Source organism: Molothrus aeneus, chromosome 1 (genome assembly GCF_037042795.1).
Source record: "Molothrus aeneus isolate 106 chromosome 1, BPBGC_Maene_1.0, whole genome shotgun sequence".
In the NCBI taxonomy this organism is placed as follows: Eukaryota; Metazoa; Chordata; class Aves; order Passeriformes; family Icteridae; genus Molothrus; species Molothrus aeneus.
The window spans coordinates 4,839,318-4,862,273 of NC_089646.1; the positions used below are offsets into that span (position 1 = coordinate 4,839,318).

General features: G+C 47.4%; 1 protein-coding gene across 3 annotated transcripts in view; it reads right to left on the reverse strand.

Moving 5' to 3' along the window:
* LOC136560353 (mitogen-activated protein kinase kinase kinase 3-like) overlaps positions 1-22,956 on the reverse strand; it is an 82,573-nt gene that overhangs the window by 29,332 nt on the left and 30,285 nt on the right. For 2 of the 3 annotated variants that reach the window (XM_066556309.1, XM_066556164.1), the window contains exons 3-5: positions 15,239-15,348; positions 5,631-5,674; positions 4,554-4,653 (exon numbers count right to left, since the gene is read on the reverse strand). In XM_066556309.1, coding sequence (XP_066412406.1) covers positions 4,554-4,653; positions 5,631-5,674; positions 15,239-15,348 — 254 coding nt within the window. The remainder of the gene's footprint in view (positions 1-4,553; positions 4,654-5,630; positions 5,675-15,238; positions 15,349-22,956) is intronic. The other variant, XM_066556235.1, reaches the window with a different exon arrangement.

The following is a 22,956-nucleotide window of genomic DNA, read 5'->3' on the forward strand; positions in this document are numbered from 1 at the left end:
TCTGGCAGATGCTTTGTGCCCTTCCCCAGTGCTGCAGCCTGTGTTCCTGCACACTGACACAGCTCCCTGGTGTCTGGCCATCAGGTGAAACCAGGGAACATTCCACAAATAAAAGTATTTTCCCTTTTGATGTGAAAGGTGTGCATTGCTCTCCTTCCAAGAACCACTTCTTTCACTCCCAGCAGAACAAATTCAGCTTCTGCTCTTTGTAAGAACAGAGAACTACACAGTGCCGTGTCTGTCAGGCAGCAAAAAGTGCTGATGTTTTCCTGGGAAATGGCAGAGTATGGCCCTCATACCTCCATGGGGAATGTGACCCTCCCAACCTTGCTGTGTGGTGTACCATGTCCTGCAGACAGCCTGCAAAGCCTCCAACACCCAACACAGCTGCACTTCAGAGGAGCTCTGTGGCCTTCTGCTGCCCTGGGCTAAGATTAAAAGCACAACTTCTTGCCCCTCATTCCAGGATTTTCTGCCTAATCTCACAGCAAACAGGCCTCAGCCTCTGCAGCCTGCCTGGGGCACTGGATCCAGCACAGCACATGTTATTCTCATGCCTGTGCCAAAGTACACTGTAACTGCACTGACCAAAGGCACCGAGCAGCCACAGCTCCCAGCAGCCTCTCACTGCTCTCACTGGGAGCCACAGCTTCCCAGAACTCCTGAAAGGTGGCTCAGCCCTCTGGGCAGTCAGAGCTCCTGCCACCAGCCACAGCAAACCCACCTCAGAGCAGCTGCCACACAAGGTGACACTCACAAGCCAACTGGGACAACCTGCTTGATGCCAGGGTGTTGCCAAGGGTTTGGCTGGTGGCCTGGAGGCAAATACAGCTCAGACTGTGTGCTCCTGGCCTTGTGGCCAAGAACCCCAGAGATATCCTGGGGTGCACTGGGAAGAGCCCTTGCAGCAGGTCAGGGAAGGGATCCTGCCCCTCTGCCCAGCCCTGTGAGGCACATGTGGAGTGCAGTGCCCAGCTCTGGACTCCAGAGAGACAGGGATCTCCTGCAGCTGGGCCAGCTGAGGCTGCAAGAACGATGAAGGGATTGGAGTATGTGTCTTATGAGGAAAGGCTGAAGGAGCTGGAGCTGTTCAGGCTCAAGAGGAGATGCTCAGAGGGGACCTCATCCCTGTCTGTGCCTGTCTGCAGGGAGGGCTCAGAGCAGGGACCAGGCCCTGCTCCCTGTGGGCCAGCAACAGGAAGGGGGAACAGGCTGGAAATGATGCCCAGGAATTCCCCCTGGATATGAGGCAGAACTTCTTCTTGTGCAGTGACCAAAGCCTGAACAGATTGTCCAGAGAGGCTGTGGAGTCTCCCTCCCTGGGGATATTTCTGAACCATCTGGACACAATCCTGTGTTTCTCTCTCTTCCTGACCCTGCTTAAGAAGGGAGGTTGGACCAGACAACCCTCTGTGGTGCCTTCCAACCTGACCCATTCTGTGATCCTGTGATCTCCTCTTATCCTTCATTCATATTTGAAAGAACAACCTGTATTCCCCACAGATATCAGACAAAGATGGTTTAGGAGTATGCCTCCTAAATGCAGTGCTCAGCCTGCTCCCTTGGGCAGCAGAGGTGGAGAGATTCCCTTGGGGCACTGCTCAACCCTCCTGAGGTTCATAAGGGCTTTGCCTCAAGCAGACCAGGCTCCTCCTCTACACACCCGCAGACAGAACTGAGAATGGTGGAGAGCTGCTCTCCCTTGTTTCACCACCAAGCAGAATTTGACTCTGAGCTCTCAGCTCAGCCCCACTGCTCACCCATCCCTTCCCTGAGCTCCTCACAAGTGTTCAGAGCAATCCCCCAGCTGCTGCTCTGAACAGAATGTTCTGTAGGTCACTGCATCTCTCTCCAACATCACAACATGAACATGTTTGCATGCCTCCTTCAGAGGAGCCAAAAACATCAGGGAGAAATTGCCCTCTTGTAAAAGGGACTGGAGCCAGTATTTAGCTTGGCTTTACCTATTACCCACATCTGGCAAGAAAATTCTGCTCCATTTGGCTTCCAGACTGTGGCACATATGCATATCAGGAACAGGTATCTGCTAGGCATGAAACTCAAAACAGACTCATGCAGAATCATGGAAGTAACTGCCAGGGTGGATTTCCAGAAACTGGGTTTATTTGATCTAAAGACTGAGTAGCTGTGATTAACAGCAAAGTTTACCTACATAAAAGTTGCACAAACAGAGCTTATTGGATTTTTTTTCTTGCTTTTAAATAATATCCTCCCCTGGAGCCTGATGTTTTAGTGGGGGACTTGATGGTGTCTCCACTGCAGGTTGAAAAAGTGAGGGCAAAGGCTGAGGTTTCACCAGCTACAGCAGCACTGTCAGACCTCACTCCATGAGACACCACAGAAAACCAAAGAATTGTAGGAAACAGGGTTGGGGAAAAATCTGAGAGGTCAATTAGTTCATCTTCCTGCCCAATGCAGGACCAACTGGCATCAACAATGCTTGACAAATGTTTGTTAAATGTGCTTTTATCTGCTCCCTCCCCCCCATAATGGTGCCTCTGCCATTTCCCCAGGCTTTAACTCCCCTTAAGCTCACAGAATGATGCTGAGGGGGAGGAGACAGCAGGAGGTCAGAAGAGAAGTGGTGGCACAGGGAGGTTCAGTGAATTTCTGCACAATCCACATCACAAATTGTGTCTTTGCTGCCCCTGGCCAGACCAGGCCAGGCTTTGCTGTCCCACTCCTCAGCAAGATGAGCCCAGCCTAGAGCTCACACAGCCATGCCCCATGGGGGACACCCATGGCCAGGCCCTGCTGTTATCTGCAGCAGCCCCAGCCTGCTGATTCCATGGTCCCACCAGGATGTGATTCATGTGTGCCCCTGCTCCACCCAGCTGCCATGCTCATCCCACTGAGCCTGGCCTCGGGACACCTCCTCCACCAGGACAGGGATTGCCACTCAGTGAGATTCTGCAGGGACCTCAGTCTAAATATGCTCTGCAAGGTGCCACTGCAAGAGAGGTGTCTGATGGCAGCAAAGAGTTACTGCCCAGCTCCTCTGGAGCATAAAGACAGGGTGAAATATTTAAGTGCAATGAGCCTGTGGTGATGTTCCCTCTGAAAGTCGCAGTCATGACACCCAAAACCCTGACCCAGAAGCAGATGCTGGGATGTCACCATGTGTGCATGTAGGCTCTGCCCTCAAAGGAAAAAAGACTTTTGTTTGTGCATGTTCCCTGGTTTATTGTGTTTCCAGAACAACAACCCTGAGTTACTGCTTCTCAGACATCTTCCCAAAGCTGTGGGTTCTCATGAGGTGGAACTTTTAAGTGTAGGAAAACTAAGCACTGCCCTAAGAAATCAGGAGTACCCAAAGGCCTGCTCATGGCCCTGCTACGTGCTGTGCAATGCCCAGAAAGAAGGTCTCTAACATGGGATAAAATGCATTATTTTAGCTTCTGTTTGCTGTTGTTGGAAAGAAATCCTCTTCCAGTGGGAAGAAACCTGGAATGAAATGAGTCATTCCTGGAGAATTCAATGGCAGGCTTTTCCCAGGAGGATGTCAAAGAATGCCCAAGATTAGAAACCTGACTGCATTCAAAGGCAAAACCCAGTGGACACTTTGGTATCATGAGGTACTTACTGTAAAAGAATAGGAACTTTCTTTGTGGAGCAAATCTCTATTGAAACAGAAGGGAGAAAATAATAAATGGGGGGGAAAGAAGAAAGGTCTCTTCAGGACCTCTCTCTCCATTCACACTTTAATCAAAGGCTCATCTGCAATTAATACTTGAACAAGCCAGCTGCCAGGGCAGATCCAAAAGGATCTGGGTTTAAAACCCACCTCTTTGCCATTTGGCCCTCTCCTCCTTCCCAAAGCCAAACCCACCCTGAGAATCCAGTGGCTGCAGAAAACACTGAGCACACCAAAAGAGATGCCAAGGATTTCCCCCTTCTGCTAACAGCCCTCAGCAGGACCCTCCTTCCACACACAGTGCTGGGCTCAAAAGTGGGAAAAACACAGAGGTCCATGTGATGAATGATGGAGGAGAAAGTCCTCCTAGCCTTAAAATGCAAGGCTTGCACAGGGAGGGTTTCTTGGCTGCTTTCATGTGGCCACAGGGGCTGCTGGAAGAACTTTCAGTGATGCACATTTCAGTGCAGACCCAGCCACAAGAACGTGCACGTCGTGCTGGGGGTTTGGGTGAGACAAAGTCAGGGCTGGAGAAAAGAACACTGTGAGCATCACTGTCCTCCTGCTCTGCACTCCATGCTCCTGCAACTGCCCCCAGGTGGGAAGGCTTCACATCTCTGATGGAGTGAGGGCAGAAAGACAATGATCCTGTGTAACAGGCCTTACTTGGAATCATTTTGACAAAGGAAAGTCCTGGCTTGAAGGCTGAGAATCTACCTGAGCTGTGTTCAGACAACAGCTCCTGTGCACTCACTAGCTGGGAACCATGAAATAAGGTTATTTTTCTTCAGATCCAAGTAAAACACAAAATCAGGGCCTTCAGAACAAACCACTGCTCAATTCTGAAGCTGGCAGCAGGCACCCCAAAGCTGCCCCTCAGCAGTAAGGAGGAGAGTACCTCATTGTTCACACAGACCAAGTCCATTGTCTGCCCAAAAGCGTCCGTGACCTTCTGCACCACCTCCTTGAATCTGACTGGTCTTGGAAACTGGATAATCCTGTATACACAAACAAATACAACAACACTCAGTTTAGCAGAAGCACACTGGGATCTGGGGTTTGACTGACAGTACAGAAGAAAGGACTTGTGTTCCATCATGAAGCATAGAGACTGCTCCTTGCCTTTACACTCACAGAAATGCTGCTCCTCTGCTCTGCCCAAGAGGGGACTTGACTACCCTGCAAAAATATCTACCAAAAATCTTTGTGCACCTCCCTCTGCTCCTCCCTCCAATGTGAGTACAGGTGGAAAAAAAGGAAGTCCAGCAGCCCTCCACTGGAGAAAACCCAGCTCAGGCAATGGTCAGTGATTTATCATCTCTGTTTTCAGCAAGAGGCTCTGAATAGGGAGGAGGGTTGAAGTGGGGACTCATCCCGTACCATCACACACAGCACCTCTGTAGGTACTTACAGCAGGTACAGTCTAACCCTAAAATAACACTACTTCAATTTTCTTTGGCTTTAACATGCACCTTGGACCATCAGCCTGTGTCCTGCCCTGTCCCAGTCACCAAGCCGAGGTGATTCCATGAAAATGTCAAGCAGGGAAGGGCGGACAAGCTTTAACTCCCAGCCCTATTTTTATGGGACCCATGCCCAAAATCTGGTTATCTTAAGTAAGTGTCATGGACTGCTAATCAAAGGACACATTTCTGTAGAGTTCCAGCTCCACTGTGCTTCAGCAGAGCTCAAGAATTAACAAGAGAAAAGGATCCAAGTGTGCACCCAATGTCCCTGGTAAAAGAGGCATTTAATGACTTCCAGCTTGGAACCATTTTGCCTGCTGCAAATCCCAGGAGCTTCTTGTGGCAAACAGGATGATGAGACAGGGCTCTTGCATATAAAAGTGCAGCTGATTTTAGGGGAATGAATCCTGCTGTGAGCTCGGCTGCAGGTGGCTGAAGTCAGCAGGACAGTGGTGGGTGGAAAAGGTAAATTTCCCCTGTGTTCACAGGGGACTGGAATAGGTACCTACCTTTTCTCTCCTTCATATTCAAACTTGATCCTGACACTTCGCTGCTGAAAGAAAAAGCAGAGAATGGTGAGAATGGTCCCAAAGTGCATCCTGGATTGACCCATAGACCCAAAGCTGACAGGAGTTCTCAGGGAGACTCTCCTAACTCTGTAAGGCATCTGGTTTATTTAGGCCAAGCTGCCTGGTGGACTCACAGCCTTTGGGGACACTCCACATTGCTGAGGAATGTTCTTGTCAAAAAATAAGTTGTTCTGTAAGCAAGAAGACACTCACCTCTATAACTGTTAGTTTTAATGACACTAATTAATAAAGCTGAAAATTGTTCTGAACTCTTGGGAGCGAGGCACTATTATCAAAGAGGCCAATATGGCAAGTGTCTGATGCCTGTCCACCTTCAGTGCTTCCCATGGTTGCACTCCAATACTTTTCTGCTGGAAACCCAAAAACCAAAGCTCAGAGGATGTTTACTAGTACACAGGAATATTTGAGGTAAAGAATTAGTAAAAGCAAGCATTCTCTAATGGAAGTGGAGACAATCTGAAATTTTAAAGCCAACAGTGCCAAGATGGTTGAAGGGCTGGTTGCTATTTTGTTGGGACCTACAAAATGCAAAGTGTATCAGGCCCAATACACAATGCACAGCAAACGCCCCCCTTGAACTGACCCATTGCTTTGGTTGAAGGGCTGGTTGCTATTTTGTTGGGACCTACAAAATGCAAAGTGTATCAGGCCAAATACACAATGCACAGCCAATGCCCCCCCTGAACTGACCCACTGCTCACCTCAAGAGAAACCACAAAATTTGCCCAAGGAAGAGCCAGTGGAATCACAGGCACACTGGGCACACAGCTGTGCAGGAACCAGTAAAAACCACTTCTCCCATCCTCTATTTGTGCATATTTAGCAGCAATCAAGACCACAAGGAGCTTTTTCATTCCTTCAGCTTCTCAGGCCAAGTCTGAGCCAAGCATCCCTCTAGCATCCCTTAGATCATTCCAGGACTTTCCGACGGTCCCCAACGCAGATCAAACCCCTCTTTACTCCCCAGACCAGGTCTAGTCACCCCACTTAACCAACATTTTCCTTCCCACAGTGCCCACCAGCCTCCTCAAACAGCTCTCCTCCCATGCAGAGAGAAGTGCTGGCCACCTCCCTCCGAGGTGTAACCCCGGGGAGGGCTCGGTCCCGTCTCGCAGGGATAACTCCCAGCTGGGTGGGTGACAGCCCTTCCTGAGCACAGCACTTATCTCTGGGCCTGGGCTGCCAGTGTGTGAAGGCACACTTTCCACCCTCTCAGAGGGAAAGCAGAGCTGCAGTGGAACAGCTTTGTTCCTAACGAGGAAAAGGAGCTGGAGCGGTGCCCTCGGGTTTGTTTTTCAACCAACAGCTCCTCGAGTTCTGCAAACACCCACTGAAATTCAGGAAGTCGAGGCTGGAGGCAATTCTGTGTAAAAGCTTAAACAGATTCAGGGTAAACACGCTGGATCACCCAAAATGCATCCTTGTTATCTCTGCTCGTGGCATTTTCTGTGCTTCCGGAAGGGCTGGGAAGAGCCAGTGCTGGGACAGTCACCAAGTGGGGCACTCCAGCAGTGATACAGGTCTCTGCTAAACAGGCACTTACATCACCTCGCTGGCTAGAGCCAGTTCTCCAGACCTACAAAGTTTGGAGAGTCTCCAGGTTCATTTCCAGAACCAGGCCCAACTTGTAAAAATACCAGATTAATTCTAAACCAGTCCCAAATTCCAAAGGAGCAGAGATGATCATAACCAACCTAGTGCTGAAGGTTCAAATAATTCTGGAGAGACAGGCAAATACAGGTGGGATGGGGACCTTGGATTATTTGGGCTGGAAAAGAAAAGATACAGGCTCTTTCATGCCAAATTTTGTTTGCACATGCCTCTCTGAGCAGGCCTGGCTGGTTTATTCCTCCTGAATGCTGGCAATAAATTGGCCAGTATGGGTTCACTGACTATAACACCACAAAACCTTTCTCTAAAGAAAGAGAGAGATTAAAAAAAAAAAATCAGGGCAAGGAACTTTCGAGGTTTCTCCTTACAAAGAGCAGGACGTGGAAGGGGAAGAGCTCACACAGCTCTGGCCTCACTGCAGGAAACCTTTCAAAACACAGGTTTCACTTTCAGCACAGCCCCAAACACTGCACGGAGCTGGGATGCAGCACACGCTGCCTGGTTGTGCTGAGTAGCACAGATTTCACAGACAAACAAATTTTGAAAAACAGCTTGTGGCTGGAAAATGTCAGAACACTTGTCCAAAGCTCCAGAGAGAGAAGAAAATGAAAAAAAAATGAGCCACGACCCTGCTGCATCCTTTTCTTCTACATCAACAACAAGGCTGATGTGCCGTGGCCCGACGCCAGCAGAAGGACGCCAGCTGCCCCACACTGCTCTGCTTCTGAGCAGAGCTACAAACACACTGGCTGCAACAGGGAAATGAAAACCCACTTCATTTCTTAATTAGATAACATTTTTCTTTAATATGAAACACACTAACCTCTTGCCTCCCTCCAAGAAACCAAGACCTTTAGCTCGCAAGCATTTGGAAGAGGGATAAATTCATATTTATCAGTCTGAGAAGTTGATTACAGTTTAATTTTTCAGGCTTCCCTTGGCTTGCTCATGTTTTTGACCTACAGCTCAAGCTGAATTCATCACTGCTATCAGCAACAAATACTTTTTTCCTTTTTTAAAGAAAAAAAAAAAAAAGAGTGGGCAGTGCCCAAAGTACTAGGAAATCTCAGGGGATGCAAAGCACTTCCTAAATGCTGGAGCAGGCTGTGATTTTTTACACCCATGGAAGTCTGGTTTGCAGCAACTGGTTTAAGATTATACAGGGAGTCTGGGGCACTGCCAAGTGCTGGAGCAGAACCTCGTGTGAGTCTGCACCCAACACCTCAAATGAACAATCAGGGGGAATGCAGGACCAGCACCTTCCACATCAGGGACTCAACACAGCGTGCAAATGTTGAGGTGGAAGAGGTGTGGGTGGTGGAAGCTGCTGGGTCCAACTCACTTTTGCAATTTTGTGAGGAATGTGACTCCTGTTGCACAACCCAGGTTGAATTATTCATTGTCCCTGCCGTCAGGTGTCACATGAGGTCAAGGGCAGCCCTGCTCTCCTTCAATCAAGAGGTCCTTAGTGGGTGTAGGAGAACAAGCTGAGCCATCCAAAGGCTTGTGTTAAATACAGTGCAGGAGAGGGGTAAGGACAGCCATAGGCACCAGCCTTAAACCCTGAGCTCTGGCAGAGCATTTAAACCATATTTTCAACAGCACTGTGAGAGCTCAGGCAGCTAATGGAGCAAACAAGGGAAACTGAGGCACAAAGACAGGAAAGGTTTTGGTTAAGGGTGTGAAGAGAAAGCCCAGCCTGGGAGGAGAAGGCTCCAAGGAGACCTTCTTGCACCATTTCAATATCTAAAAGAGGCTTTACAAGATGGAGAGAGACTTTTTACCAGGTCCTGGAGTGAACTGGATGAGGGCAACAGTTTTCAACAGCAAGAGGCTAGACTGAGGCTGGATATAAGGAAGACATTTTCTACCACTGGGTTGCTGAGACACTGGCCCAGGTTGCCAGAAAAGCTGTGGATGCTCCATCCCTGGACGTGTTCAAGGCCAGGCTGGACTGAGCAATGTGATCCAGTGACACGTCCCTGCCCACAGCAGACAGCCTGGCCTTTAAAACCCTTCCCAGCTCAAACCATCCTGTGGTTCACTCTTGGAACAGCACAGGGGTAGAGGGAAGCACAGAATGAAGGTGTTTGGCCCCCTGGGCTGTGTGCACTGAGCAGTTTTCCCTCTCTCTGTGTGTGTTTCACAGAGGAGCCCACGGCCCCGCTGGCGCCTGCAGACCCCGCTGCGACACAAACAAAACCAGCGACAGCCCTGACAGGAAATACCACAGCCATTCCCTTCGTTTCTACAATAATTTCTTCTCCAAAATACTTGTACTGGCATTTCCTCCAGCCCTGCAAACAAATGGTATTTTACTCCTTCTTGCCATATTCCTCCGAAAGGAAAAAGCAAAGTCGCTGCCGTGGCCACAAAGCCATCACCATCCTTCCAGGCTTTCCTTGAGGTATTTTTGGCTCTTTCCTCAAAACTTCAGATTTCACAGAGAAAAGACCACAACTGCCAAGCTTCAGAGAGGGAATTCAGATGGGAATTTGGGGAGAAAAGGAGCAACTGCTTTTGCCTTTTGGCTAGGGTCCATGTACCCCAGCAGGCTGGGCCAAGCTTGACCCTCAGAGCTGGAGCAACAGCCCTGTGTGCTGGTTTAGATTAAGGAAAATGTTGGAAAAAAACGGAAAAAGTGTTTCCAAAGGAGGTGAATCATGATCTTATACAGAGATCCCTGAAGAGCTGACTGCTGTTTGTAATAGAAGCACACACGGAGAGCAGGAAAACAAGCAGCCAGTCCTAAAATGGAAGCGGCTCTGGAGGAGCAGATGATGCTGAGCACCCTCTCTGCTGAACAGCCAGGGGGTTCCTCAAATTGGGGTACAGATCCAAGCTGAGCCTGTGGAGAAGGCTGTCTAATGGCAGAGGCAGGCAGGGAGGCAGCCCTGCACCTCCATGCCTGTCTGTGTCACTGAAACAACTAAAATTGCCATTCTGGAAAATCCCAAACTAGCACAAATTCAAAGATTCCTCTTGTCATGTCCTCTCCTCCTCCTAAACTCTGCTGTCATCAGAAACAGTGCTCTGTCCAAATCCCACTTTTGTGGCTTGTTTTAGACCTGCTCCTGTCAAACCTAACCAGAGGACAGCTTTGCCCATGCTGAGACATCACAAGGATGGGGCCTTTAGAGCACTTCTTCCACCCAAATCCACAGCTGCCTCCCAAACCAACTGGGACAAAGCCTCTGACTTCAGCATTAACCCTTCTGTGGTCAAGAAAGGCAGGAAAAATCATCACAAGGGGCCTCCTATTCCCTTTGGTGCTGCTCATTCCAGCCTTGCTCATATCCACCCACAAGATTTTGGGCACTTATTTTGCCTCAGTTTCCCCCCTGGGTAACATGGGGGCAATGAAATACACCAACTTTTGCATGCCACAGGGTAATCAGAGGGTTTGTTCTCACGTCTCTCATTTTCTACTCTCTGGATTAGGAAACAACGAGAAAACCCCGCGGAGCCGCGCTCGAGTCACTCCCTTCGTACAAAGCCACAAAGCAGTGGGATTCCTCCTCAACTCCTGGCTCTGGCTGGCAGGAATCAGCACCACAGGGCCAGGCTGAGGGGACTCCTACACTTCCCCAAGGTGCAGCTCGTTTGCATCAGCCCTGTGCTCGCCCCTGCCCTCAGTTCCTCACACGCCAGACGGCTGGAGCGCGGCCCCGACCGCAGAGGAGATGAGTAACGCACAGCGCTGGGAATTATCTGCACAGAACCCCCACACACACTGGCTTATTCAGCAAGCAGACAGAAAGCAGTTTGTCTGGCACTGCCCCTTCATCACTGCAGGGGCAGAAGGCACAATATATCCCAGTCCCCCCGGATCCTTGCAGTTTTTCCTCTGAAAGCACCTGAGCAGCTCAGAGGACAGTGATGATGTCTAGAAGGTTCACTGCTGCCTGTTGCAGACATTTCTGTTTCAGATAGCAGCAGAAATCACAGGCTTCAAAATGTTTATCTAAAACCACCCACCTGGCAGGAAAGAGTTTTTTTCCAGCTGGATTTCTCACTGGTATCACCTTCACACCCAAGTCAGCTCCAAACGCAGACATGGGAAAGCCTCTTAAATCCTTGGGACTCCACTGCCTTTGCCATCTCCAGCCAAGGCTTTCCCAATCAGTGATTTGCACCCTTGTTTCTGCTCCCCAGGTGAGGAAATCCCTGCAGATCCCCTCATAGAAACTCCCATCTTCCCCCATCCACACCATATCCTCCAGGTGATAAAGCCAAACTCCTTTTTAGGCTGCTCAAAGACCCACAGAGAGCCCTACAAAATGAGCTGTATTTTACTGGAGTTACAAGCAAGCCTTGTCTTTGGCATCCAGCTTGCCAAAGAGAACAGTCCAGAGGTAATTTACTAAAAGAACCACTTTTAGGACAGTCTGACATTTGATGTACATGGAGAAACATTTCCTACAAACATTTAATTGCCGTGGGAGAACTTGCCATAGTGATTAAGGTGGCAGAGGAGCTGCTGGATGTCCCTGGCTGTGACAGAGGCCCACTGACAAGCAGCTTCATAGTGCCAGTTGCCAAGGGCTATTTATAGAAATGAATGGATGTGCACATAAATAGATCCAAAATAAATGCTAATTTAATTGCTCTTTTCTCCCTCCATCCTGTTGTTCAGGATTTCCTAATTATTCGGGGTTTCCCTTCTTATTCCACTCGTCTTTTTCCTTAATGAACACAGTGCAGATCTTCATTCTCCTCTTTCCTTTTTCCCCTCTTCAGAGCCATTTCTATGAACAAACTCCCTTGTTGAGTCTGAGAGATAGCCTGGAAGGGCTCCTTCCAGCCATGCCAGAGGATGCACAAGGAATAGCAGAGTGATTAAAGGAGTCACAGAGGAATACCAGTGCAGAAGCTGTACCAGGAATAATGTCAGAAGGAACCCTCTGCTCCCAAAGAACAGCTCTGCTTTTCCTCACACGAGGAAGGAAAAGGGTGTCCATGGCTGTCCCTATAATTCCCATAAGGCAGAGAGGCAGGACAAGGCAGTGGCTGCCACACCTGACCAGGACTCAGGAGATTCCAGCTCAGCCATCACATCTGCTGTCAGCTGCCTGGGAATTCAAGGGAGGAAGATCAGCCACAGTGTCCTGTTCTGATTGCCAGCCTGCTCTGCCACGAGGCACTGCACATCCAGAAACAGCCTTCGCTCTAAACTCATTTCTGAGGGAAGAAAATAAGAAAAGAAAGATTTTTACGAAATTTGCCAAAGGATGTTCATTTCTTAAGATGAACTGAAGCAAAACTATTGATATTTTGGGAAAGAAGCATTTTGGAGCACACACAACCACAGGCTGTTTTCTTGTGTGGCCCAGGCCTATGAGGAATACAATCTGGCAGGATTCAATTATCAACTAGTGTCAAGAGAGCACTGAGGAAGCCCTCCAGGAGACAGGAATGAGATAGCACTTCAGTTGTGCTTCTCTGTGTACCAAAATCTGCTGCAAGCCACAGAGAACTGGCTAGTTAGCCAAGACATTCTTGTTGTGAACTCTGTCTTCCAGTGGAAATTTGGAACACTGACCAAAGGATTCCCATGCCTCAGAAAAAACATTTTTCCACAGAAAAAGAAATATTATTTTATTAATCTACTAACTGAACTCCCAAACCCAAGTAGTTCAATGTGAGCACATTGCTGCAAGGCCTCATGAGAGGCACCGACAATTACATGACCAAGAAGACATTTTATCACCAAAATGGCCCTGGTGCCTCATTCTCCTCTCAAGAAGGGAACTATGCAGGGCATCCTTCAGCCCAGCTGCCCAGCCTAATCACAGGATTAGGTAAACCATAAAAATCACAGGATTAGGCAAGCAGTAATAAGGGAAAACCAAGTACCAAAGGAACAGCAAGCATGACAACAGCACCTCCAAAGCAATCTCTCCCCCACATCAATTTCTGTCCTAAAAAACAAGGAAAAAAAACCCTAAAAGTGACCCAAACAAGCTGATGAAACTGAGCTAGAAACATGAACCAAGATCCCACTAATTGCACCTCCTTTGGCCGCTCCCCACCTCCTGCCATGCTGTGAGCCAGACGTGTTCCAGCCAGTCCAATTTAGTGAGGCAACAATTCAACATCCTCCAACGCCCTCCATCTCCTGGGACCTGCTGGTCTGACCCCTCAGCTCTGGATGTGTGAGGAGAGCAGGATCCTCACCATCCACATCTACATCAGGGAGCTCTGAGCGACCCTGAGCACGCAGCTTCACTTGTGAATAAAAAGAAAAATCCTGAAGGAGGAAGTGTTTTTCCAAGCATCAGTGCTCTAATGAGTAGGAAAGTTTGATTCTTATATAGTAAAATATAATAGAATTCCTGTAATAAAATTAAACACAGCTGGCAGCTGATATTAGAGCATGGCATACCTCCATGAGTGATTTATAAATGAAGATGCAGAGTGGATGGGCTGTGGGTGTGGATTTGATTGCAAGATGCCAACTTCATGCAGATAAGAATTCAATCAATGAAAACTACAATAATTTTCCTTATTTTTGACTAATTATCCGTGTATGTGCTACATTAACAGCCCAGGTCTCAAAAACAACAGCAGGGATTTTCCCCCATCGTGCAAAACAAATGTTTTAAGAGGAGCCTGAAAAGCTTTGCTACCCTGAAAGCAACTGGAGCTGGCTCCACACTGTCCCCACCCATCACTGCACACAAGATGCTGCCCTTGCAGCCATCCAAAGCTGCTCTGGGCTTTCTGCTTCTCCTGCAGCTGCAGGGAGCCAGCCCTGAGTTTCTCTGGTCAGTTCTGTAAACATCTTGGACTTTTTTCAGCATGAGCTGAACACAAACGCAGTGATTCAACTTGGCCAGCTGCTCCTGCCAGGCCATGCTTTGAAACCAGACGTGCGCACGTGTTTTCGTCTGCATGTGGCTGGGGAGTCCACAGGGATTCTGGAAGGGATTTTTCCTCCCTGCACCCAGACTGCTTTGTTTGTAGCACAAGCGACATGAAAAAGTGCTTGACGACAGCAAATGACAATTTGTTTTCTCCCTTGCTAGGCACCCGGTAGTTGCAGTGTCGACTGCAAGCTCATTCTGAACCATGGCGCCAGAGGTGCAATTCCACGTGGATTTGCTGCCATGCTTCTCCAGCAGCTTCCCAGTTGTCCCAATCTTTTTCTCCCTTTTTTCTTTGCTATTTTGACAACTCAATTCTTTCTTCACAACTTTCCTGTTCCCATATTATCTGCTCCATAGACAAACATGCTATTAAATCCACTTCAGCTATTGCATCGATGTCAGCAAATAATTTCTGACATCGCTCAAGGGACAATGTTTTTTGCTCACCAAAACAACTCTGAATGTGCAACATCGCCAAAATGTTTAGGAGCATAAAGATAAACAGCAGTAATTCATAATTAAACACTTTATATAAGAATGACATTATTCCTCCCCAAAGAGCCTGGGTGTCTACAGCTCAGAATTGGCAGTCTGTCTTTCAAATATCTGAAGCAAAATGTGCACATAATAAATATTGTATTTCATTAACACTGTCAATAGAAAACAAATGACTTATCCAAGTCCTAAAGCTGCACAGCCTGAAACAAGTTCTGCTACTTTCAGAGCTAAACAACAGCTGGAAGTGGCTTGAGGTGAGACTTGAGATTTAAACCCAGTTTCAGACCTTGTTGGTATATTTGTGAATAATTTGGGGCATTATCCTTCTCTGCTCCTCTGTGATATAGGGATGCCTGCAGGATGCCTGCATCACCCTTTCAGCTCTTCAAAAAGAGGTCATAAACTTTGTAGATTGGTAAAATGATGGTATTTCTGATGTGCTGAGCACTTGTTAAGTTCAGTTCTAACATTTAAACTCTGCTGAGCCAGCATGGCAAGCACCATGCCCTCCTCTGAGGTCTGCTGGAGTTTGAAGAAGCAAAGCCATACCTGTTTGTTGGAGTGGACACTGTTTTTATTCCTGTTGTTGTCCAGCAGCCCCCCACACTTGCCCAACGCTGCCAAATCCTTCATAATAGAGTTCAGAGCTTCTTCTTCATCTGCAAGAAAAGAAGAGACAACTGAAGTGTGGAAAGCAACCCTGCCCTCAAATGTGCAGAGTGAAAATACAGCACTGCAAATGCAAACTTCCAACACAAATGGATCAAAAGATACAATGCCAAGCTTTCCTGTTGAGAAAGGCATTCCAAGACCACACCACAGTCTCTCCCAGTCCAGTCTGTCTTGAAAACACAGGTTCCTTCATCACAGGTGAGACAGAGAACGAGATCTCATTGTCCCAACCTGAAAGGGCCTGCAAGAAAGCTGCAGAAGGACTCTCAATAAGGACATGGACACAAGAAAATGCCATTAAAATGAAAAAGGGTGGGTTTGGATTAGATATTAGAAAGAAATTTCCCTCTGTGAGGGTGGTGAGGCCTTGGCACAGTTGCCCAGAGAAGCTGTGGCTGCCCCATCCCTGGATACGTGCAAGGCCAGGTTGGATGGGGCTTGGAGGAACCTGGGCTAGGGAAAGGTGTCCTTGTCCTTCCCCCCTCTTCATTAGAGGTGCTCAAAAGCCACAACTGACCTTCCAAACCAGAAGCAGTGAGAAACCAGGGGAGAGAGAGAGGAATCCATGAGACAAGAGAGAAACTCAGCAGTGCTGGGGAGAAGACACTGAGAGCCCTCGTGGGATTTCTGATTTCTGCAGTAACAGGAGAACTCTGAGGGAGCACTGCCTCTGAAACCAATTTCCTCTTTTTCAGCACTTCAGCATCTGTGGTTATGGCCTCTGGAAGCAGCTGTGAAGTGTTAAAGGCAGAATACCAACCACAAGAAGCAAGAACCTGTCAGGACCTAGGGCAGGGCACCCTGGCAGGAGGGTGTGAGACCCCACTGCAAACCCCATGCTTGTGCCACACTCTAGGCAAATGTCAGGCACATGCAGAAATTACTGCAAAAAATACAAATGCAGCTACAAATCTTGTCTAGAAATGAGTGTCTCCAGGGACAGAACCACCCCTAAGCCAGGCCAGCCTGCAGATTTAACTCAAAGTCCACAAATATGTGAAAAATGACAAAAACCATATGAAATCAGACAGGACCGGACCCAAATATTGAGGATCTTTCCCCAGGGCGGTGTATGTCCTGGATCCTCCTGTTAGATATAACACCATCTCCTCCTGTTCGGCTCCTCCTGCTGGGTTCTGTGAGCAATGAAGCTACAAAAAACCCAGATATGTGAGAAAAAGACTTCTTGTGCATGCTCTGCTCCCAGAGTATATTAAAGAAATAAGGGGAAAAACTGGGGGAAAATGTTTAAAATCCAGTCTCACATTTCAGAGCTCAGAAATGAGCTCCAATGCCTACATCAAACTCTTAGAGAAAAGCCAATATTTTCCTGTAGGCAATAAGTGTATACATATTTAATTAATATAAACATATAGCTGTACATCAATATTAAAAATAGAACTGATAAAATAATAAAATTCATACATAAGTACATGAAAATGTAATCCCTTTTGCCTTCTATATTTCTCTATTTAGTAAAAACACAGCTATGTTTTTCCAGAGGGCTGGCAGGGAGCACAACCTGAAGTGCTACAGGAAAAAACTCAAAAAAAGATAATTTTCAGTTCAAGTTCAGGGAAAAAAAAAAAACCAAACCAACAACAACAAATAAACACATCAAGAATGTCCCCGAAGTCTGGGTTTGGGGTGTTTTTCTTTTGTTGTTGTTGGTTTGTTTTGGTTTTTTTTAAAAGGACCTCTGGGACAAGCATAGTTTTCCACACAAATTTTGTAGTAGGAAAATACCCAACACCAAAAAAAAAAAAAAAAAAAAAAAAAAAAAAAAAAAAAAAAAAAAAGGAAAAAAAAAAGCTTTTTTTTTTTTTCTTCCTCTTTGTTGGGGGGGGAGGGAACAGGGGGAGGGATGAGCTAAAACAAACCCACAAAAACAAAACACCCTTACACCACCCTCCAGGAATTTTCCACCAAAGCTTTAATCTCTACAGTGCCCCTCACCCTCTTTTTTTTTTTTTTTTTTTCCCAGCAAGTGACAACAAAAGTTTCCTGCGTTGGCTGACACAAAACACAATCTGTAATGTCCTGGGCCAACAGGCAGAGACAGAGTCAAACCACCCAATTTATTCCCCACCTCCAAACCCCCCTGGCAGCATCTTCCAGGAGAGGAATCTCTGCTTAACCCACCAGGGCCCTGGTTTCTATCACGTTGTCTTCCTCCTCTATCTGCACATCAACCTTGCCAAAGCTTTTTTTGTAACAAACTCCTGAGTCCACCAAACACAGGTTTAAAAATTCCTGGTGCTGCAAACCCAGTCCATGATAAGTCATATTTCTTAGAAAGGCTAAAATTCTTTGCCAGAAGTGACTTGTTGCATCTCTCCAAACACAGCAAAGCAAGGAGAATCCACTCACTTTCAGTAACAGCTTAAATTCAGCTGCTGTCCAGAAATACCCAAGCACCAATGAACAGGCCTTAGAATAAGTGGTGTAAAACTGAGCTCCAGCTGTCCTGAATCAGGTACTAAAGAAAAAAAATGAAAGAGAAGCTATTTCTTGTATTTGACTGTCAAATCAGCATTTTCCTTCCTTTATCTACTAAGAAACTGATGCAAAAGAGCATTCTGAAAAGCATTTGAGGGTTTTTAATTACAAAATACGAGTGTTGATTGTCAAAAAACTAAAATCCACTTCCATGACATCACTGCTGCAAAATAAGATAAGAAAACTTCTTCCTATCCAAGCAGGACAGGCTGTTTTCTGCTGCTGGAGGGTGAAAAACGACTTAAGCACAAGCAGAAATACAATATTTCCTTCAACTAATGTATTTCTACGTGCTTAAGTATTTCCCAGCTGCTTTTAACAGTGTGTTTTTACTCCAAGAGAGCTGTGATTTCTGGGAGGCAATGACCAAAAGCCTCAACTGTTCAAAACAAAACCCCCCACTACACCAGGCTCTGAAGCAACTTCTGAGCAGCAGCACAATTTGCATCATCTCTTGCAAAACCAACACTTCCCAGTCCTCTCCAGGGCAGCTCTGCTCAGGGACTGATCCTTTCCAGACTGAACCTCTTGCCCATCCTAATGACTGCTCCTGGGGTCCCCCAGCTGACTCCCAAGAAGGGTGGAGGACTTTGTTCCATGGAAAGATGCAGCCAGCTCAGCCAGTGCAGTCAAAATTCAAACAAGGACTGAAGTGAACTGGATAATTAAATCCAAATGCCACTCCCAAGCCTTTCCAGCAAGAGGGGTGTCACAGGCTGCTCCTTCTCTCCTTGGCTGGCTTTGAGGCAGGAGAGGGTCAAGGATGGATGGCTCTCCCAGGGACACAATGCCAATTGTCAGGAATCCCCTGCCCAAGGGACAGGGAGAAATCCTGTTCTCCTGCTCCAGCCCTGGCAGGACCCAAATGTTCTTCAGCCTTGTGAGAAGGCAGCACTGAGGCTGCACAGCCAACACCTCCCCAGGCTCTGCCATGGCTCCAGAACAGAACAGCTGTGAGTTGCACAACACTGATGAAGTATCCTTGGAGCTCTGGGGGCCTGGGAGCCTCCTGGAAATCTTTCAGGTTCCTGCTCCTGAACAAGCTCCTGGCCCAGCTCCACTCTGGTATCGTTCTGCACAAATTCACTTAAGGTGCCGTGGGCTGACAGGATGAATTGTACAACAAATCCCACTTGATCTCCAACACAACATGAAAACAGGATTATTTCTACCATGGAAGATCAGGACAGAGAAAAGCTGATTATAGAGACAGCAAAAATGAAACATAAAAATAAATTGTGTTTAGCATTGTCCCTCTGTCCCCAATGTCTCTTTTTCCATCCTCAGGTTTCAGCTGTTTCTCTTAGTAGGAAACTCATTTCTTTCTTCTCTACTTTCCACCAACACACTTAATTTTGTGCTTTTTAAATCAGCTTCCTGTGACAAAGCTTGTTTGATCACACTGCCAGCCCATCCAACCAAGGATCACTTCCAACCAAAAATAATAGATGTTTCAAAAGATACTAATTTCCCAGGGGTTTGGGGGTGGGGGGAAATATCCACAGCCACACAGAAGAGAGGAACACACAGGAGCAGAAAGCCAAGAGCACTCCCAAGAAGCAATGACCAGGGAAGCTCCAGTAGACAGGGTTTATATTTTTATTAAAATACACTCATCCATTTTGGCAGGATCCTTTATCAAAACCAGAATGCCTCCTTCTCTCATCAGGTTTTCAGCTCTGCAAGATGTTAGGACTTGCAAGTCCCAGGCACCACCAGTGTGAACCTGGTACTGACACAACCAGAGCACACAGCCTCAAGCTGCACCAGGGGAAATACAGGTTGGATAGCAGGAAAAAGTTTTTCACAGAAAGAGTGAGAAAGTTCTGGAATGGCTGCCCAGGGAGGTGGTGGAGTCCCCATGCCTGGGTGTGTTTAACAAAGCCTGGATGTGGCACTGGGGGCCAGGGTTTAGTTGAGCTGTTGGGGCTGGGTTGGACTCAATGACCTTGAAGGTCTCTTCCAACCCAGACATTCTATGAATTCTGTGAATCTGGGGCATTTGGCTACTTGGCAAAATCACCCAGGGAGTGACACCAAAAAGGCAGCAGATGACACATCTCTCTGCCCTTCAGAGACACATTGCCAGGGCTGCTACGTGGCCTTGGCTCCAGCCTGTGTGGGGCAGAGAGGAACCTGGACTTTCAGTCTTAGTACAGCAAGTTCACTGCTCAAGGAGATGAAAAAAAAAAACTTTTGAAAAGGGAGAAATAGAAAGCCTGAAGGTCAACACGGACCACCCAAAACAATTCAAAAGTCAGGAGAGAAAGCAAATGAAGAAGGGACAAAGGAATAATTTAGCTGTGTTCAGATGGTCTAGACACTGCTGTTATTGTTGGCTGCACTAATAGGTCATTGCTAAGAGGCACTTTATGGTAGTTCCATGAAGCTGCTTCCTTCAACACTGAAATAAAAAAAAATAATAAAAAAAAAAGGCAGCAGCTGGATGAAGCCCACAGAAGCAGAGCAGATCCTGTACAACATGGTGAGCTCTGATTTGGGCCTCTCTCACACACACACACCAGGAAGAACCAGGGCTGGGAAGAGTGGGGGAAAGCCCTGGGCGTTTCAGGAGGGAAGAATATCGTGAGTCATCCCTGAGCAAGGCTGGAGCATCCTGCCCCAGGGCCCTGCAGGCACTTGGACCCAGAGAAAACCCCAGCTGGGAGCACTGTGAAGATCCCAGTGTGCTTTTCACAGCCCTGGTGCTGATGGTGCATTTGCCTGGGTAAACTCCAGCAGCAGCATCCACCTCTCCAGAAGGTGATGCAGCCACTGGGGATGTCCCCAGGCAGAAGGGAGAGCTCTGTGAAAACTGAGAGGGGGGTGAAGAGAGGATGGGGAGCCACAAATAAACACTGTCACCTTCAGTAAAAGCCCATTCATGGGCTAGACTTTGAATGTATAGTGACAAAAATACTGAAAAGTAATAAAACACAGTGAAAATAAATATGAAGCCACATGATGATGACTCTGACAATGCTGAAGAACAGACACTGGCCTTTCATTTTTGCTGTTTTTTTTTTTGAAAACACACAATTTTTGGATCAACTCTCTAGAACATTTATCACTTAGCAAAGGGACCCTGAACTGAAAGACAAGACTCACTTCTCTGGCATCACTCAGCCCCTGTCCTGCTGGAATTCCAGCTGCACTGTCACAAAGGGAGATGGGCTGGGTTTTGTGTCTCATTTGATGGACAGAAATCAGAGACTGACAAAAGCCTTGCTCAAGACCACACGAGTCTGCAGCCAGAGCTAAACATATTAAAGAAGCCTAAATTCAGAGAGGGCTTCACTTGATCTGGCCTTCCTGGCTGCATACAAAGGGCACAGCAACTCATTTAGCAGCCTCCACATCCCAGCCCTGACCTGGAATCACACAGAACAGCCTCTTCAAAAGCCTCAGCTGGAGAGCTCATGCACTTACTCCAGTAACCCCTCTTTGTAAAAACATCTCCATCCCAGTCTGAGAACACAGCTTGCTTTGTATTCTGCTCATTAGATCTTGATAACCCTGTATCTTAGAGAGCCCTCTATTAACAGACACTCCACATCTTCTCCAGGTACCCACAGACTGTGATTTCACCTCCTTTTAACCCTTCTTCATTTAAGTAAATGGAAATACACAGCTCCTGCCACTAGAGTGATACTTCATTCATTTCTGCAGCTCTTTCCAGGGTTTTTTTAGTTGTTTGTTTTGGCCTTTTTTGTTTTTTTGTTATTGTTGTTGTTTGTTTATCAGGAGGAAATAGCAAAGAAGCACATAATGTTCAGTGGCCAAAGCACCTTTTCATGTCTGTTTGCCATGAGAGCAGGGGCTAACAGCAAACCTGGCCCAGGTGTTCCAGGGTATCCCACATCTGTCAGACCAGCAGCCTCCTGGGTTGCCCCCTGCCCTCCCACAATGTCAGTGTCAGACCAGCCAGGCCTTTCCTCACCCATGGGAGAGAACACAAAGAGCTTGCTGGTGAACATAAACGCTGCCTTTTCTCCAAAAGCCAGAGGGGGGAAAAGTCTGGAGACAAAGAAAAAGCTTGGAGACAAAGAAAAAGTCTGGAGACAAAGAAAATCCCAGCCCTGGGGTTCCTGCAGTACCTGCAAACACCATCAACAGGCAGCATCCAGGCCATGCACAGGACACCAGGGGCCAAGGTACCAAGCCCACAAAGACTTGATTATTATAAGGGTCTTTTCTAAATGAAATTATTCTGGTTCTTAACAGAAGGGCTCAATCAGTAAGTAAATACCACCACTGACTGTCCCAGTCAATAGGAAGGAGCTCAGTGAGCCAGAGGCTCAGCAGCCTGACTTGGACTGTAACAAAAGCCTCCAAGCAAGCAAAGAAAGGACCCAGACACTCTGAGAGGCAGCTCCAAGTGCTGTTGTGCAATTCACCCCCCTTGGAAGGGCTGCCTGTGAATGATCTGTGGCAAGCAGAGTGCTGCCTGCACCCACCTAGTGAGATCCAGACAAACCTCCCCATAAATCCAACCCACACACACAAAGCACTTTGCCACTTGTCTGGAGCCCTGTCCAGAGCCTGATAAAGAGAAAAATTATCCAATTACCCTCCTCCAGAGCAGAGAGCAGACACAGCAGTGGAGCACGTTCCCTTTGCAGGTCAGCAAAGGCTCCCCAGCAGCAGCTGGAGCCTGCTGCTCTCCCTCCTGCAACCCCACCCAAGGGATGCCAAGGTCAGCCCTGGGCAGGGCTCAAGGGCAGGGCACAGCCCAGCAGGTTGAGCAGAGCAATTATGCAGGAGGAAGTGAGGAAAGACCATCCTAATACGCTGGATTTCTTGGCAGGAGTTTGCTCACTGATGCTTGGAGCTCAGGACAAACAAACTCACATAGGAAAGCAGTGCTGTGATGTGCTGGGGGTTCTTGCAAGCACATTTCTTCTTCTCAGGAATTATGTTGCTAAAGGGAGCAGAGGTAGAGGAGATTACTGATTCTCAACCTGACAAACTGATGCTCAACTCTTGCTCTCCAGAAATTACATTGGTTTGGATTTTTAATTTCACTTCTATAGCATCATCAGTAACTGCTTGGTGAAAAGAAACAAAACCAAACCCATCAGAGGCTTTGGACAGCT